Genomic DNA, 15,963 nt, shown 5'->3' with positions numbered 1-15,963 from the left:
AAAGCCCTGGGAACTTTTGAATTTCATTTCCTGTTTGGTCAGCGTGGCGAGCTCAGCAGCAAGGTGACCATGGAGTCCCTCCAGAATCGCAGAGTGCAGAATGTTTCTACGCTCCTCATATCATCTCCGTCCCTGAGGTTATTGCAGATTAGAAGGCGGAAAAAAAACGCACTCGTGATGACATGTTTTCCGAGCTTATGCAGTCCTCCCGCACTGATAGAGCACAGCTTAATGCATGGAGGCATTCAGTAGCAGAAGCCAGGAAAGAATTAAGTGAGCGCAAAGAGCGGAGGCAGGACGCGATGCTGAGGCTAATGAGGGGGAGCAAACAAACATGATGAAGCATCTGTTGGAGCTGCAGGAAAGCCAACAAGAGCACAGACCCCTGCTGCATCTACTGTATAACTGCCTATCCTCCTCCCCATGTTCCATAGCCTCCTCACCCAATAACGCGGGTGGGGAGGAGAGGCTCCGGGCACCCAGCCACTCACCTCCAGAGGATGGCCCAAGCAACAGAAGGCTGTCATTCAAATAGTTTGATTTTTAGTGTGGCTACAATAAGCAATGTGGCCTTGTCCTTCCCTCCTCCCCCACCCCACCTGGGTTACCTTGTCTGTTATCTCATTTTTTTTAATTAATAAAGAAAGAATGCATGGTTTCAAAACAATAGTTAGTTTATTTCGAAGGGGGGAGGGTGGTTGGCTTACAGGGAATTAAAATCATCAAAGGGGGCGTGTTTGCATCAAGGAGAAACACTCACACACACACACACACACACACACACACACACACACACACACACACACACACACACACACACACACACACACACACACACACACACACCTGCCACACTGAAGCGTGGCCAATCATGAAACTGGTTTTCAAAGCCTCTCTGATGCACAGCGCGCCTTGCTGTGCTCTTCTAATGATTACATTGGCTACTTGGATCACAGCAGCCCCCACAGTAGACTTGCCCACAACAGCAGCGGTGACGGTGAGCTGAGTGGGCTCCATGCTTGCCGTGGTATGGCATCTACACGGGTAACCCAGGGAAAAAAGCGCGAAACAATTATCTGCCATTGCTTTCACAGAGGGAGAGGCAACTGACTATATGTACCCAAAACCACCCGCGACAGTGTTTTCACACTATCAGGCATTGAGAGCTTAACCCAGAATTCCAATTGGCGGCGGAGACTGTGGGATAGCTACCCACTGTGCACTGCTCCGTAAGTCAATGCTAGCCACAGTAGTGAGGACGCACGCCTCTGACTTAATGCTCTTAGTGTGGACATACACAATTGACTGTATAAAATCAGTTTCTAAAAATTGACTTCTTTAAAATCGACCTAATTTCGTAGTGTAGGCATACCATCAGGTGACTCAGGCTTGTAACCTGGGTTTCATATCAGACTTGAACCTCTCTCTAAGGTCTTGTATCCAGGCTATGTCTAAATATTGCTGATTTTTTTTTTCTGCATAACATCTGTAAGGCACAGCCTTTTCTATTCATCCTCACAGCTAATAGTCTCATCCAGGATCTCATCATGTCCTGTTTTGGTTACTGTAACATCCTTTCCTGTAGCCTTGACCAATGTGATCTTGCCCTGTTCATATCTATTCAGAATGTTGCTTCAAAGAGCATTTTCCTGGCCCAACGCTTTGACTGTGTCACTAATTTCTTTAAAAGCAGCAAAGAGTCTTGTGGCACCTTATAGACTAACAGACTACATAACTACATCTGTTAGTCTATAAGGTGCCACAAGTCTCTTTGCTACTTTTACAGATCCAGACTAACATGGCTACCCCTCTGATACTAATTTCTTTGCATCCCTCCACTTGCTCTCCCTTCTCTAGTGCACTGAAAATAAGCTACTTGTTCTCCCTTTCCAGACTTATCCCTACCATCTTTGTCACTATCAAAATGTCAATTCCCCCCTGCAGTCAGCCCATGATGCCAGTCTTTGCAATATTGGAATCTTTTGAATAGCAGGGTCTGTCAGGGTCGTGCATATGCTCTGTAATACCTTGGAGTCCCGTGCAAGGTTATAAAGGATGGAGTGGCCGGGACTCTCCCTCAGTTCACTCTTACCTGTGGCAGCAAGATGAAAGCAACTACTTTTTTGGAGCTTCAAATTCATTCCCTTTCACTAATTGGGTGAAGAAATTTCATTTTCCTTCTTCTCCTTCCTCAAGTCTGGTATCTCTCTTCCCGCACAGTGGGATGAGGCACTTTGTGCCAACCTTCATGCCTTATGGTGGACTCCAAACCATTAGGGTTCAAACCATGCCAGTCTTGTGACTGCCTCATTCCCCTCACTGATGGACAGTCATTGCATCTTCTGCCACATCTTGGACAAGTGCTCAGTGTGCTGGTAATATTCCTTGAGGACCTGCAAGCGCAGGCTTCCTCTGGGTCCCAGAGCTGCTCAATCTCCCACTCTGCCCCAGGCTCCGCGCTCACTCCCATCCTACCCCCTCCCCCAAACTCCCACCCCTGTCTCGCCTCTTCTTGCTCTGCACTAGGCCCTGCCTCCACCCCACCTCGTCTCCCAAGCCCCCCCACCCCTGCCCCTGTTCTTCCCACCCCCGCTCCTCCTCCGCCCCACCTCTTCCCACCCAGTTCCACCCTCTCCCAAGCATTCCCTGTCCCCACTCCATCCCCTCCCCCACAGTGCCTCCTGCACGCTGCAGAACAGCTGATCGCAGCAGGTGGGAGGGAGAGGAGTTGATCGGTGGGGCTGCAGTCGGACGGGAGGCGCTGGAGCGGAGGGGGGGGAGCTGGCTGCTGGTGGGTGCTAAGCACCCACTAATATTTTAGTTGGCACCTATGCCTGCAAATCCAGGCATGTTAGGCTCATATGACATCTGCTTGAGCAGTCCATACAGGTCACTTCAGATCCAGAGGAAATGACACCAAAATGAAGCCAAAAGAGTCTGTGAAAGCCAGCAATCCCTCAAGCAGACATCATACCCTGCGATAGGGCATTAAAGAAGAAATGTGTGAAGAGGATGGTGTTGAAGCCAGTACCGACAATGTCAATCTCCTTTGGTGATAGAGCCAGCCACCCCATACCCTTCTTACAGAAGACTGACACCCAGAGGCAAAGTGGGATGGAACAAAAACATAATTCCAAACACCATTCAGGATCATTCTGCAAAGAGGACATAAAACATCACTTTCTTCAAAAACACAGCCTTCAAATCCTCCACCAAGATGGGAGTGCACATGGAAAGGAGACTTGGTACTAGCACCATGGTCAAGCTGATAAAGAGCCTGAGAGATGCATTCATAGAAGAACTGATGTCACCTCCAGACATACTGTGCATCGAAGTGGTGACCGTCACTGGAACCAGTACAGAGGTCTTTCATCAGCACTGCGTAAAGTTGCTTCTCCACTATCCTCAGAGCGTGACCCCAAGGATGGTACTGGATGATACAGTTCTGCCTCAGGTGAGGCATGAGGATATTGGCTAGTTAAGTTCCACAGGTAGGGATTGCTCTAGACAAGACCAGGAAGTCATGGTAAAGATCAAGAGATCCTGATACATTCACAGAAAAACTTGTTTGTTGACACGGAAGATGTTATGAGTATAGGTAGCAGAACATGGCCTGGACACTATGCAGGCATCAGTGTCACAGAATACTTACCTCATCTGAAACACTGCACCTTTTTGTTCAGCTCCATTACAGTACAGCTTGTAATGATCTGTGCATGCCATCCACCTGTATGGTCATGCTGTTGTCTTCTACTCAATGGTATCAAAGTTCCTCAAAGGTCTATTGAAGACCTGCTACTGTGGTTAGATGTTCAGCATTGCAGGGAGGGGATAAGGGGGTTCCCTAGCATGTGGTATTCTGTCATGTTAGAGCGTGATTTCTACAGAGGACAGCTCGCTTACTTACCAAATCAGCAGTTGTCAGTAACCAGTATGATTAGATGTTTGGCTGTGTGTGTGTGTGTGTGTGTGTGCTTTTCACCCTGTGTGCTGCCCCAGCTCTGCGCAAACAGCCAGCACAGAAAACCTTGAGCAAACTGTCCAATAATCACAAAATCAGTTAAGATGCCAGGCCAGGTTTATTGTCAACAAAGCATGGTAATAGTACCTAGAAAACTCTACAAAAATACTGAAACATGTATGCCCATAATGGTAAACGCAGCTCAGAGAATTGCGGGACTTTCCATTCCCCCCTCGGCTGGACCAAAACACACACTCAAAAACACCTCTTCATACCCTATGTGATGAGGCAAGGCCAGATGGCTATAAGAAATTAGTGGGAGACAGATATATTAGCCCCAGGCTAAACAAATCCCTGTTACCAGGGTAAGCAAATGGCAGTTGCTCCAGGTCAATTAAGACACCTGGGGCCAATTAAGATCCTTCCAGAAAGCAGTGAAGACAGCTAAGTTAATTGGGACACCTGAAGCCAATCAGGGCTGGCTGAAACTAGTTAAAAGCCTCCCAGTTGGTCTGGTGGATGTGCGTGTCGGGAGCTGTAGTAGGAAGCCATGCTGCTGGAAAAACTGAGCAGTACAAACCCTATCAGGCACAAGGAAGGAGGCCCTGAGGTAAGGGTGAAGTAGATATTGAGGAAGTGGGGGCTGCTGTGGGGAAGTGGCCCAGGGAATTGTACTCATCCTGTTTCCAAAAAGCCAGCTACCAATAGCTGCTACTATTAGGGTCCCAGGGCCCAGAATAGAGGGCAGGCCCAGGCTCCCCCCTTCCCCGGTTAATTCACTGAGACTGGGAGACAAAGACTGTGCGAGGGAGGGTTGCTTCTCCTCACCTCCCTTGCTGGCTTATGATGAAAATGGCTCAGTAGGCTGTGACTCTTACCTTGAGAGAGAGAAGGGCTATGTAGAGGGTCACAGTGAGCCTCTGAGGCTAGCGTAATCCACCAGGAAGCACAGGACCCACTGAGACAAGGTCGGAGCTTTGTCACACCTAATATAAACAAGTTACGTACTGCACCTCTAACATAGTTACTGCCCCCTGACATGCCTAGTTATTACTCATCTCCTTATACATGTTGGTTCAATCAAAACATCTCTATTATGCTGTCATCCTGACCTTATATTTTAAAAGGGGTCAGTGTGTTCCTGTTATCCTTGGGAAATGTTTTTGTACCATCCTTAATATAGGGATGTTTGTGTAAGTATTCTGTGCCTAGCACTTTTTAAAAACGTGTGTTTCTGCAATATTAGGCCTGGTCTTGCCAAATTCTGTAAACTTGCAAACAGGCAGAGCCTGACGTTTGCTCATAGCCTAACTTTTGCTAACTTCACTTTATATTAGCAAATCTTGCCCACTACTTTAGCTCAAGCCTCATACCAGGCCTCTAATACAAGGGCTTATATCTCAGGATCTCTTCCTACTACACCTATCAGTCAAACTCTTGAGGTGCTGTCAATAGGTCATCCAGGTTACGCATCCATAAAGGAGTGTAGGAATAACAGTTGTCTTATAGACCTGAATCTTGGTGTTCTGTCTTAGTGTGTCAGAGTAATTTCCTAAAGGAAGCACTTGCGCACTAGATCCTGTGCTGGATCTCACTGTCGATTTTTGTGTTTTGAGAAAATTGGCTACCAAGGTAGCAGAAGTAAGGACTTGCTGCTGCCTGGGACCTCACTGTTGTCGTGTTGCTACTCAAGGTGCTTCCCTGCAAGCCCCTTTCAGAGTGCTTCTTACTTCATCTCACTGAAGATTGTCTTTCTAGTTGCTGTCACTTCAGCTAGAAGAGAGAGTGAGCTCCAAGCACTTATAGGTGACCCTTCCTACACAGCATTTCATAGGCACAAGGCAGTGCTGAAACTTCATCCCCAAGGTGTTCTGAGTTCTATTTGAATCAATTCCTCTTGGAGGAATTCTGTGCACAATATTTTAAAATTCTGCATGTTTTATTTGTCAAAATAAGGCAATATCACTCTGGTTTCCATTATTTCAGTAATTTATTTAAACTACAATGCAATAGATGGAGAATAGGAGTGGGGAGCATTGGAGAAAATCCCCAAACCCCCTTGTCTAATCATAATGTAGCTAGATTTGACCCTTTATTTCTAGTTATTAGTCAACGAATATATGCAACCTGTAAGCGAGTGGACTCACCCCTGTGGCGCCTCCTGCTGATTGTCTCCGGGAATTAGCTCTTTGACCCAGGAGCGCCCTCAGTCAACTGGTGATCCGATATCACTGCTGGCCCCTGTGTCCCTTCCAGGACCCTGGTGCCCCTTTAACTGGGTGCTGCCCCCTGACAGTATCCCCACAGTTCTGGGTCTCCCTCTCCCAGGGGAACCCCCACCCACTGTCCCCACTTTGCCTCAGTCTTGGCTACTGCCCAGTCTCCATCTAGGCCCTGTTCATTAGGGCAGACTGCAGTATAAGCCACTCATCACAGGTAAAGGGGTTTGGACCTGCTGCCTCTGACTACCCGTGGGCTGCCCCTGCAACCCCGTACCTAATAGGCCTTACCAGGCCTGCAGCCTGGGGTTTTCCTAGGCCAGAGCTCCCTGGCTCCCTTGGCCTTTCCCCAGCCCTGCTCCACTGGTTAACCTCCCTGCAGCCAGGCCCTTCTCTCTCTGAACACAGAGAGGGACTGTTGAGCTCCTGGCTCCCAGCCTCTTATATAGGGCCAGCTGAGGCCTGATTGGGGCGTGGCCCAGCGGCAGCTGCTTCCCCAATCAGCCTAGTAGCTGCTTTTCCTGCCACAGCCCTCTCCCAGGGCTGTTTTAAGCCCTTCAGGGCAGGAGCGGGGTAATCACCCCGCTACACAGCCACATGATCAGTGTTGCATCATAGACAACTGAGGGCTGGGGAATCAAACTCACAATTTATATTGGCTACTGATCATCTCCAGAAAGGTCAGTAGCAAACAGTTAATGGAGCACATTTTGATAGGAAATTTTTTCAGTCCAAAAATTTAGACCAGTTCTAATCACGAAATCCCCATAAGCATTTATAAGGCCATACTGTCTTTTACACCCCTCTGGCAATGTGAAGGAGCCTTAAAACTTTTACACCTGTTTTATACTCCTGGGGGAATTCAAAAAGACAATGGGAACAATTCACTTAGCAGGCAGGCTGCTACATTCTGCTCTGCCTGAAGGGACAGAGCCTGTCCCATGCCTACCTCCTCAGAAACACTCTGAAGCCCTGCCCCTCCACACCGAGCGCCCGAGAGTCTGTCTGTCTCTCTCTCTCTCACACACATGACTGCCCCGCCCCTGCCTCCCCCGGCTGTGATTTATGTCTCTACCGAGCCAAGCTGCCTGTGTTGCCGAGAGGGGCGCATGATGGCTCTTGCAGCTTCCCTTCGCTTTCCTGTCAGAAGTCATTTTTCTGTGGGGAAGCAAAGAAATCTGGTGGGGGACATGAATTCTGCACACGCACAGTGATGCAGAATTCCCCCAGGAGTAAAAATTAGTTAACTTGCCTGTGGACTTCATGAAGTTCCATGCCACTTCAGGAGAGAAGTTGCATACACTGGATATTTCCAGAGGCTTATGTTACTTCATAAACAGAACCAAGCTGTTCAGACTGTCTCCTGGGTTATTTCTGGCTATAGTTGGGCAGTCCATAAGGTCAGGCCATCACATAGAATATCTAAGTGGATGACGCAATGTATCTTATTGTATCTTACAATTGGCTGGTGCACCTCTCTCACTGAACATGAAGGCGTACTCCCATCAGAGCTCAAGTGACATGCTCCCCGTTTCAGAAATTTGCCAATTTCTGAACTTGGTAAGGCAGTGATATGGAGTAATTCTCTCCCTCGTTGCCCCCCCCAATTCTTGTCAAGCATTCTACACTGTACCTAGCTGACAAGGTAGATGCCAACTTTAGGAGAGCAGTACTACAATCTCTGTTTGATAGAGGTAGCTTTGATAGAGGTACTTCTCATCCGACCATCCCAAAGGTGTGCTGCCGGCCAGTCACCTACATTGGGATCCACACTGCCACATACTCAAAGAATAAAGAACTGTTACTTATCCTACAGTAACTGCTTCTTTGAGATGTCAGTGTGAAATATTCAACCCACCCTCTATCCCAGGGATGGGCAAACTTTTTGGCCTGAGGGCCACATCTGGGTATGGAAATTATATGGTGGGCCATGAATGCTCATGAAATTGGGGGTTGGGGTGAGGGAAGGGGGTGAGGGCTGTGGCTGGGGGTGGGTCTTGGGTGAGGCAAGAAATGAAGAGTTCAGGGTGCGGGAGAGGGCTCCAGGCTGGGGCAGGGGGTTGGGATGTGGGAGGCGGTGAGGGCTCCAGCTGGGGGTGCAAACTCTGGGGTGGGGCTTGGGATTGAGGGGTTTTGGGTATCAACAGGTGCTCCAGGCTGGGACCCAGGGGTTCAGAGGGCGGCAGGGGAATCAAGGCTGGGGGCAGTTCAGACATGGGACGAGGTCAGGGGTGCAGGCTCCACGTGGTGCTTACCTCAAGCAGCTCCCAGAAGCAGTGGCATGTCCCACCTCCGACTCCTACGTGGAGGTGCTGGCCAGACAGCTCTGGCCACAGCTCCTGGACAGTGGAAGCTGCAGAGCTGGTGCTTGGGGCAGGGGCAGTGTGCAGAGCCCCCTGGCTGCACCTATGTGTAGGAGCCAGAGCAGGGACATATAGCTGGTTCCAGGAGCCATGTGGAGCCACAGCACGTGTGGAGCAGGGCAAGCCCCTGACCTCGCTCCCTGACAGGAGCTTGAGGGTCAGATTAAAAAGTCTGATGGGCTGGAAGTGGCCTGTGGGCTGTAGTTTGCCCACCCCTGCTTTATCCCTGCTTTTGGTGACCTCAGCTAAAATGCACTTTGAATTGCACAGGAACTGAGGAAGTGCGGTGGCCATTCCACCCTTTATGCCTTCTCATAGAAGCATGAGGAGCCACAGGGCACATGCTCAATCCTGACAGAACTGCTATTCAAAAGACGGTGATCTCGTGCACAGGAGATACATGTACACCTACAATGGGCTCTACACTGACTACATCAAAGAACCTTAATTATTCTAATATAAATAATTGGTGTTTTCCCCAACTGTAAATTAAGAATAATGTGTACCTTGCAGGTTTTGTGATTGATCAACAAGGAAATTGATAGGATGCTCATGTTAGAATTTTTTTGAAGTGGGAAGTCAGTCTGTTTCCATTCCAAGTAAAGCTTCTTCACAAAGTCCCAAACCATCAATGGTCTGAAGGATGGGCTGAGCAGTTAAATTAAAGGCTCTGATGTTACTCCCATAGAATGAATAGCAAGTCAGTCTGTGGGTTTGATGGCTGAGGCTACAAAGGTTTATCATCAATTCTTAAAACAGAGATTGGGGGTAAAAATGCACTTCTCTGGGTACTCACTGTTGGGCCAAGATGATTTGCCTACTACATAAGGGCAGGGATGGGGGAAGAAAGAACAGACAGACAAGTTATTAAAATACAAGTATTACATCAGCAGACTCACCCATTGCATTCAGTCCCATTTCTCCACAGCTACTGGTATATCAGCTTGCCCAAAGTTTTTACTCACTGAACAGTCCGTAGTTTCTTTAAATAGGCAAGCTCCAGCCAAAGTCTCAAGTCCAATATCATCTTTCCCCAGTGCTGTATCTTCTCAGGCTGAGTTAGAAGATTTATAGGACCCCAGGCTCCTCTTCCTCTCTGCATACTTTGCTAATAAGATATTAGTAGCCATGCACCTCCCCCACTGTGTGGGTAGATGAAACCCTTTGAACCATGACCGAGATCTAATCCCGAGGTCGAAACAGACTTTCTAAAACCTGCTTTCTGATAAGCCAAGCTTTGCAAAGAGTTTGGTTCCCCTGTGACAGTTGACTCCATCACACTGTTAAATTGCTTTATGTGGCCAGATTGGTTAGGGATTTGACCTACCTATGTTATGTACTACTTTTTTAATTTTATGTGATTGTCATTGAGAAATGATGAGTTCTGTTTTATGTACTTTTTGAAGAATATTTGTAGAAGCTGCTTATTGTGTAAGTAGTGTTGAGTTGTTTTCTTTAGCTCATCAAAAGATTATACTCTTCACTCTTCCTTTTTAGGTATCTGTTTGCATTACAAATCAAGAGAGACTTGGCAGAGGAACGACTAACCTGCAGTGACAACACAGCAGCTCTGATCATCTCTCATCTTCTGCAGTGTTAGTATGTTGGCTATCCTAGCATAAACTGATGTTGCCACTGTTAAACTGAACTAGATCATGTATCAGCGCATGCAAAGCATTATCTGCATGTCAATAATAATAATAATAAAAAACCCAAACAAAAAAACTAAAACAAGTATTTTCTATTTCACAAGTCTAATGTTGATTAAAAAAAACGTAACTGGTTAATCTTTAACCTTTTGCATACTGGATGATCACCATGTATTTAACACAATGAGGATTGGCCAATTTTCATGGGGTTGGGAAGGAGGCCACTTTGGAGTGTTGTGCTTAAAAGCAATACAGTTTTGGCTGCTGGAAGGTGGGGCTGAGTCAAGAATCTTATCTGTTGTAACTCTCACCTGGCTCTCTTCCCACTGCCAGTAATCTTGCTCATTTTCTGGTCTTCCCTTCTTATCTGCCTTAATTCTTCCCAATATCAGTTTCCAAATCAACTTCAGGCTACAAGGCAGTGTACATATGGAGGGCAGGCAGGAAGTGGAGGGAATTAGAGCAGGAGTCTGGCAACACAAGAAAACAGGCCTGATAGTGAGAATATCGTCCTTCTGGGGAAGGACTTGTTGCTAGGAAGAGTTAGAGAGAAGGGAGAATTGGAAAGGCAGGTGGTGGGCTCCTGTTTGGGAGCGAGGTGGAGGCTGAATGGACTTGGTTTCTGTTTAGGACCCTCAAGATCCCTGAGGGCCCTAAGGCCAGATTTTCAAAGGCATTTAGGTGCCAAAATAGCATTGAAAATCTGGCCCTAGGGATTAAAGGAGACAAGCAATGAAATTTATTTACAAATCTTAAATATAAGACAAAGGGGATGCATTCTTCCTTTCTCCCTGCCCACCCAAACCAAAAATGTTTTAAGAAACACCTCTTCAGACACAATAATGGAATATGACTCCACTTATTGGAAGGCCAAATCTATCTTACATAATGTCCAATGATTTGTGCTATGAAAACTCGCCAAGGATTTTCTAGCACTATCTTGTGTTTTTGAAAGAACTTCAAATCAACATGGAACAGCTGAGTAAGTATCAACATCTGTGGCCACATTTCAGGAGTGAATCTTAGGATGCTAGAAAAGCAAAAGTGACAAAGGAATATAAATATTTTGTGCTTAATATATTTACAAGATGATCATGTTTAAAACTTCTTGGTTTTATAGGTCAGGCTAATTTTAAACAAGGTACTTTCATGGTATTTTTCATAACTATTTAAAAAAAAATTCTGAGATGTTTATAGCAGTCCTTTTTGAAGGTTAAGCTGAAATATGTTTATCATGATTCTACAAAACTACTCTGAGCTTGTCTACACAGAAATTGCATTGGTTTAACTTAAATCTGTTAAAAACTAATTTTAATTAAAAGGTGCAAAGCCCTATGTGGACATTCATCAGTTTAAACCTGGTTTAAATCTGTTTAGTTTGCACCTATAAATTACAGGCACAAGCTAAACACGAAGTTGCATTTAAACTGCTCTGCAGCTTTGTGTGTAGACCACACTTAAGTCCCAACAATGGCTGCCTAATTCACAGTATTGGAAGGAATTAGTCTGATATGACTTTTTAGAGATAAAGGTAACTCATTGATTGATAGTTTGGTCCTGTCTCTTATGGAAAACCCCCCACGTGAAAACTTGTAGATGAGGGAGTGCCAATAAATATCATCATAAAAACAAATGTTAAAGTACTATGTAAATGGTATTTTATAGAAAAGTTAGAATTGAGGATTATTAACTTTATTTTCTTTACTCAAGTATTGTTTCTTTAAATTCTGACATGTTCTATTACTTTTTATCATAGCGGAGATTGGGGATTTTGATGAATCTGGGGATCGTGATCACCTAAAAACAAACCAATACTTGCCAAACCAGGAAAGAGTACAAGGAAAGATACTGGAGTTTCACAGGAAGCACTTGTAAGTGCAGATTATTGGCGGGCTGTTTGGAAATGTTATAGTATTACAGCATATTGATGAAACAGTGCAGGGAAATTAGAAAGATGATAATTGTTTGATGGAATTCAAATATCATGGTGATGGGGGCAGTAAAAGAATCTAGATGCAGGAGCACTGAGTTAGGCGTCATCTACAGCTAACCTCCTCCCCCCCAGTTTTTAACCCCCGAAAATACTTAGTTATGTGTTTAAAAAGTTCTAGCATAGTTTGATCTAATTGGAGTGTAAATAGTGCCAAACTGACACAGAACACCTTTTCCCCAGGAGACTGAAGTACAGGCCATTTACAATTTTACACGTGCTTGCTTCTTCATATAGATGGCATAAGCTAAATGCTGTTGGTAGGTGGAAGCAAAACCACAATAATGGCATCAATTTATACTCTAAACCAAGGGTCTCAAACACACGGCTGTATGGACTCTTCTGTGCAGCCTGCCAAGCTCCCCGCGCCCCCCCACCGCTCTGCCTACCTCCAGTCCATGGGTGGGCAAACTACAGCCCATGGGCCGAATCCGGCCTGCGGGATTGCCCCCTGTGGCGCCGCAAGCCCCACGCCACTCCCTTAAGCGGCTGGCAGTGCGTCCTTTAGGGGAGGGAGGAGGAGGCAGAAGGCTCCTGCGTTGCCTCGCTTCATTGTACTCCCCCCGCAGCTCCCATTGGCTGGGAACAGGAAACTGCGGCCAATGGGAGCTTCATGGGAGGTACCTGGAGGAGCTGCAGCAGAGCCCTGTGCCCATCCCTGCTCGGTTCCAGCTGCTTCCTGGAGCAGAGTGGCGTGGGGCCAGGAGCCTGCCCTGGCCCCGATGCGTGCCGCTGCCACCACGGAACTGCTCTAGGTAAGCGGTGCCGGGCTAGAGCTCACACCCTGCACCCTTCCTGCACCCCAACTCCCTGCCCTGAGCCCCCTGCTGCATCCCGCACCCCTCCTGCATCCCAACTCCCTGCCCTGAGCCCTCTGCCACACCCCACACTCCTCCTGCACTCCCTGCCCTGAGCCACCTGCTGCACCCTGCACCCCAATCCCCTGCCGCACCCCTCCTCCCTCTTGCACCCCACACACCAACTCCCTGAACTGAGCCCCCTGCCACACCCTGAACCCTTTCTGCACCCTCTAGTGACAGGAAAGGGGCAGCGTTGGGGTGGGGACTTTGGGGAAGGGGGTGGAAAGGGGCAGGTGGGGGGTGGGCAGGGGTGGGGCCTCATGGAAGGGGAAGAGTGGGGGCGGGGGCAGTGAGGGTGAGGGTGTCAGTGATAGGTTTCAGAGTAGCAGCCGTGTTAGTCTGTATCCGCAAAAAAAAACAGGAGTACTTGTGGCACCTTAAAGACTAACAAATTTATTTAAGCATGAGCTTTCGTGAGCTACCCGAAGAAGTGAGCTGTAGCTCACGAAAGCTCATGCTTAAATAAATTTGTTAGTCTTTAAGGTGCCACAAGTACTCCTGTTTTTTTTGGTGTCAGTGATGCGGCCCTTGGGCCAGTTCACTAGACCTCATGTGGCCCTTATAGTCATTTGAGTTTGAGACCCCTGCTCTAAACCTTGCCAAATACAGTAGACTGCAGCAACCTCATTAGTGGTCACTCATACAGGGTGCATTTTTTCTTTTAACTGCCATTCATTTTTGTTAGACAAATGAAGTCTCATTAGAGCTAATAATGTTTTTAACTTTGTGGGAGGTAGGGAGAAATAAGGAGGATGAAAACATGCTGTTCACCTGCACTAACTTTACAATACAATTTTAACACTGTATGCATTACCATGATGGTCTTCTTTGCTAAAGACCTTATGGTCTGAGTAGTAGTGGTTTAAAACTAATTCCTTTTCTATTTTAATTTCTTTAAGTATTTTATAGTTTGTGTAAGACTGTCCCAGAATTTCCAGTTGCAGAATATAATTTTTACTGGTTACATAGGGCCTTGTTTATAATTAATTAATTAATTATAAATAAATTCCATAGTATGGGTATTTTATACTCTGTGAAGTATAAAGAGAATAGAAAAGTTGAAAATCTCTGGGACAGAAGTGACCATAAAATAGTACTGTAGAACCTCAGTTACAAAAACCTCGGGAATGGAGGTTGTTCATAACTCTGAAATGTTTGCAACTCTGAACAACCACTCCATCCGCCGGCTCCTGCCAGCCGGGATCCCAGCTGCCGGACCTGCTCAGCCCGCTGGTGGTCTGGGGTCCCGGCCCTGCCCACATACAGTGGGTACTTACCTTCTCCCTGGTTCTGGCCCATTCTCTTCGCGTCTCTGCACTGAGCTGAGGGTGGGAGTGCACTGAGCACAGGGCTAGGGGTGAAGGGTCTGGCCAGGAGCTAGAATGAAAATCTGGCTCAGGATTGGGGCAGGAGGTTTGGGTATGGGGCACTTACCTGGGCAGCTCCCATTTGGTGCGAGGGGTGCAGGTGGGAAGGGGGGGGTGCAGGAGTTCCCGTTTGGTGCTCAGGGTGGGGTGGGGATATGGGGCGTGCAAGAGTCAAGATGTGGGGGGGGCTGCAAGAGTCAGGGCTGGGGGCCTGTGCGGAGGGTGCAGGTGTCAGGGCGGGGGAGCTGGGTATGCGTGGGGATGCCAGATTCAGGACTGGGATCATGGGGTGAAGGAGTCAAGCAGAGAGCTGGGTGTGTATGCGGGGGGTGCAGGGCTCAGGGCACGGGCCTGGGGGGGGAGGGGCTCAGGGCAGAGGGCTGGGGTATGTGTGTGGGGGGGGTCATGGCAGAGGGCTAGGAGGAGTGTGTGTGTGGTGGGGGTCAGGACAGGGGGCTGGAGGGGATATGCCCCTATTCCACCCACCCAAGGCCCTGCCTCCTTCCCGACCCCCTCCCTTGCAAGGGCCATCAGCTGATCGGCTGGCATGGAGGGAGGGACAGAGAGGCAGAGGAGGGGCAGGAACCCCAGCACGCTACGGGAAGAGGCAGGGGAGCCAGCAGGACCAACCTTCTGCCCCCTGCCCCCACGGGGGGGAAGTTGGGGGAGCGGAGGGCGGAGAAGAGCAGGCTGGCCAGGATTTTTAATGGCATGCTGCTGCCTGCTGGGACTCTGACAGGCAGCAGTGTGCCATTAAAAATCAGCTCGCGTGCCGTCTTTGGCACGCGTGCCAAAGGTTGCTGACCTCTGGCTTATATTGTGCTGCTTAAAATGAGTGATTCATTTTTTGTGTGTAAAATATGGCTTCTACATTTAAACTGTCGGATCTGTTTACTCGGTGCCAAAATAGTCTATTAATGGTACAGCTCAGTAGATATGTACCTCTGCAAGATTCAAAGTTGACCACTTTATATTCTGGTATACCTAAAAGACTTCTCTTGTACTAGGCATTATACAAACAACACAAGGCCAGTTCCTGCCTCAAAGAGTGCACAATTTAGGATTTAAACAATACACAATAAGTGAATATAACAATTTTGTGGCTGGAGGGTGGGAAGAGAACAAGATGACAGCAGAAGAGCCACAGTGGTCTTGGTCTTGAGTGGTCATCAGGCAAATCAGTATCCTGACCCTTGTAACACAGTTATCTTGTGCTAAAGCCAGCCTCATCGAGGTTTCTTTGGAAATAGGTTGTGAATATAGATCCTCGTGCAGAATCTGAAATTCTACTTTTCTCACCCGTGCAATTTCTAAATATGCAATGCTTTTGCCTCTTCAAGCCATAAAATAAATTAATTGTAGGTTTAAAAAACTATATAAAGCAAAGGACACGTATCAGTGTCTGGGTTTGAGTTTGATCTTCCCCATTACTGTATGGATGTTGTGATAATAAATATTGTCTACACATGGATCCAGCTGTAAGGAAACCTTGCATTGAGACCTTCTGTACTGAAGGCAGTTCTTGTTGGAAAATACCTTTAATTGGCAGGTTGT

General features: G+C 47.3%; 1 protein-coding gene across 18 annotated transcripts in view; it reads left to right on the top strand.

Annotated features, from left to right (window-relative positions):
• Positions 1–15,963, top strand: part of FARP2 (FERM, ARH/RhoGEF and pleckstrin domain protein 2) — a 209,780-nt gene that overhangs the window by 83,130 nt on the left and 110,687 nt on the right. For all 18 annotated transcript variants that reach the window (XM_039487655.1, XM_039487658.1, XM_039487651.1 and 15 more), the window contains exons 6-7: positions 10,041–10,138; positions 11,949–12,063. In XM_039487655.1, coding sequence (XP_039343589.1) covers positions 10,041–10,138; positions 11,949–12,063 — 213 coding nt within the window. The remainder of the gene's footprint in view (positions 1–10,040; positions 10,139–11,948; positions 12,064–15,963) is intronic.

This window comes from Mauremys reevesii, linkage group 9 (assembly GCF_016161935.1).
Source record: "Mauremys reevesii isolate NIE-2019 linkage group 9, ASM1616193v1, whole genome shotgun sequence".
NCBI classification, from domain to species: domain Eukaryota; kingdom Metazoa; phylum Chordata; order Testudines; family Geoemydidae; genus Mauremys; species Mauremys reevesii.
The sequence above is the reverse complement of the archived record's forward strand: the minus strand, read 5'-3'. Positions and strand labels throughout refer to the sequence as shown.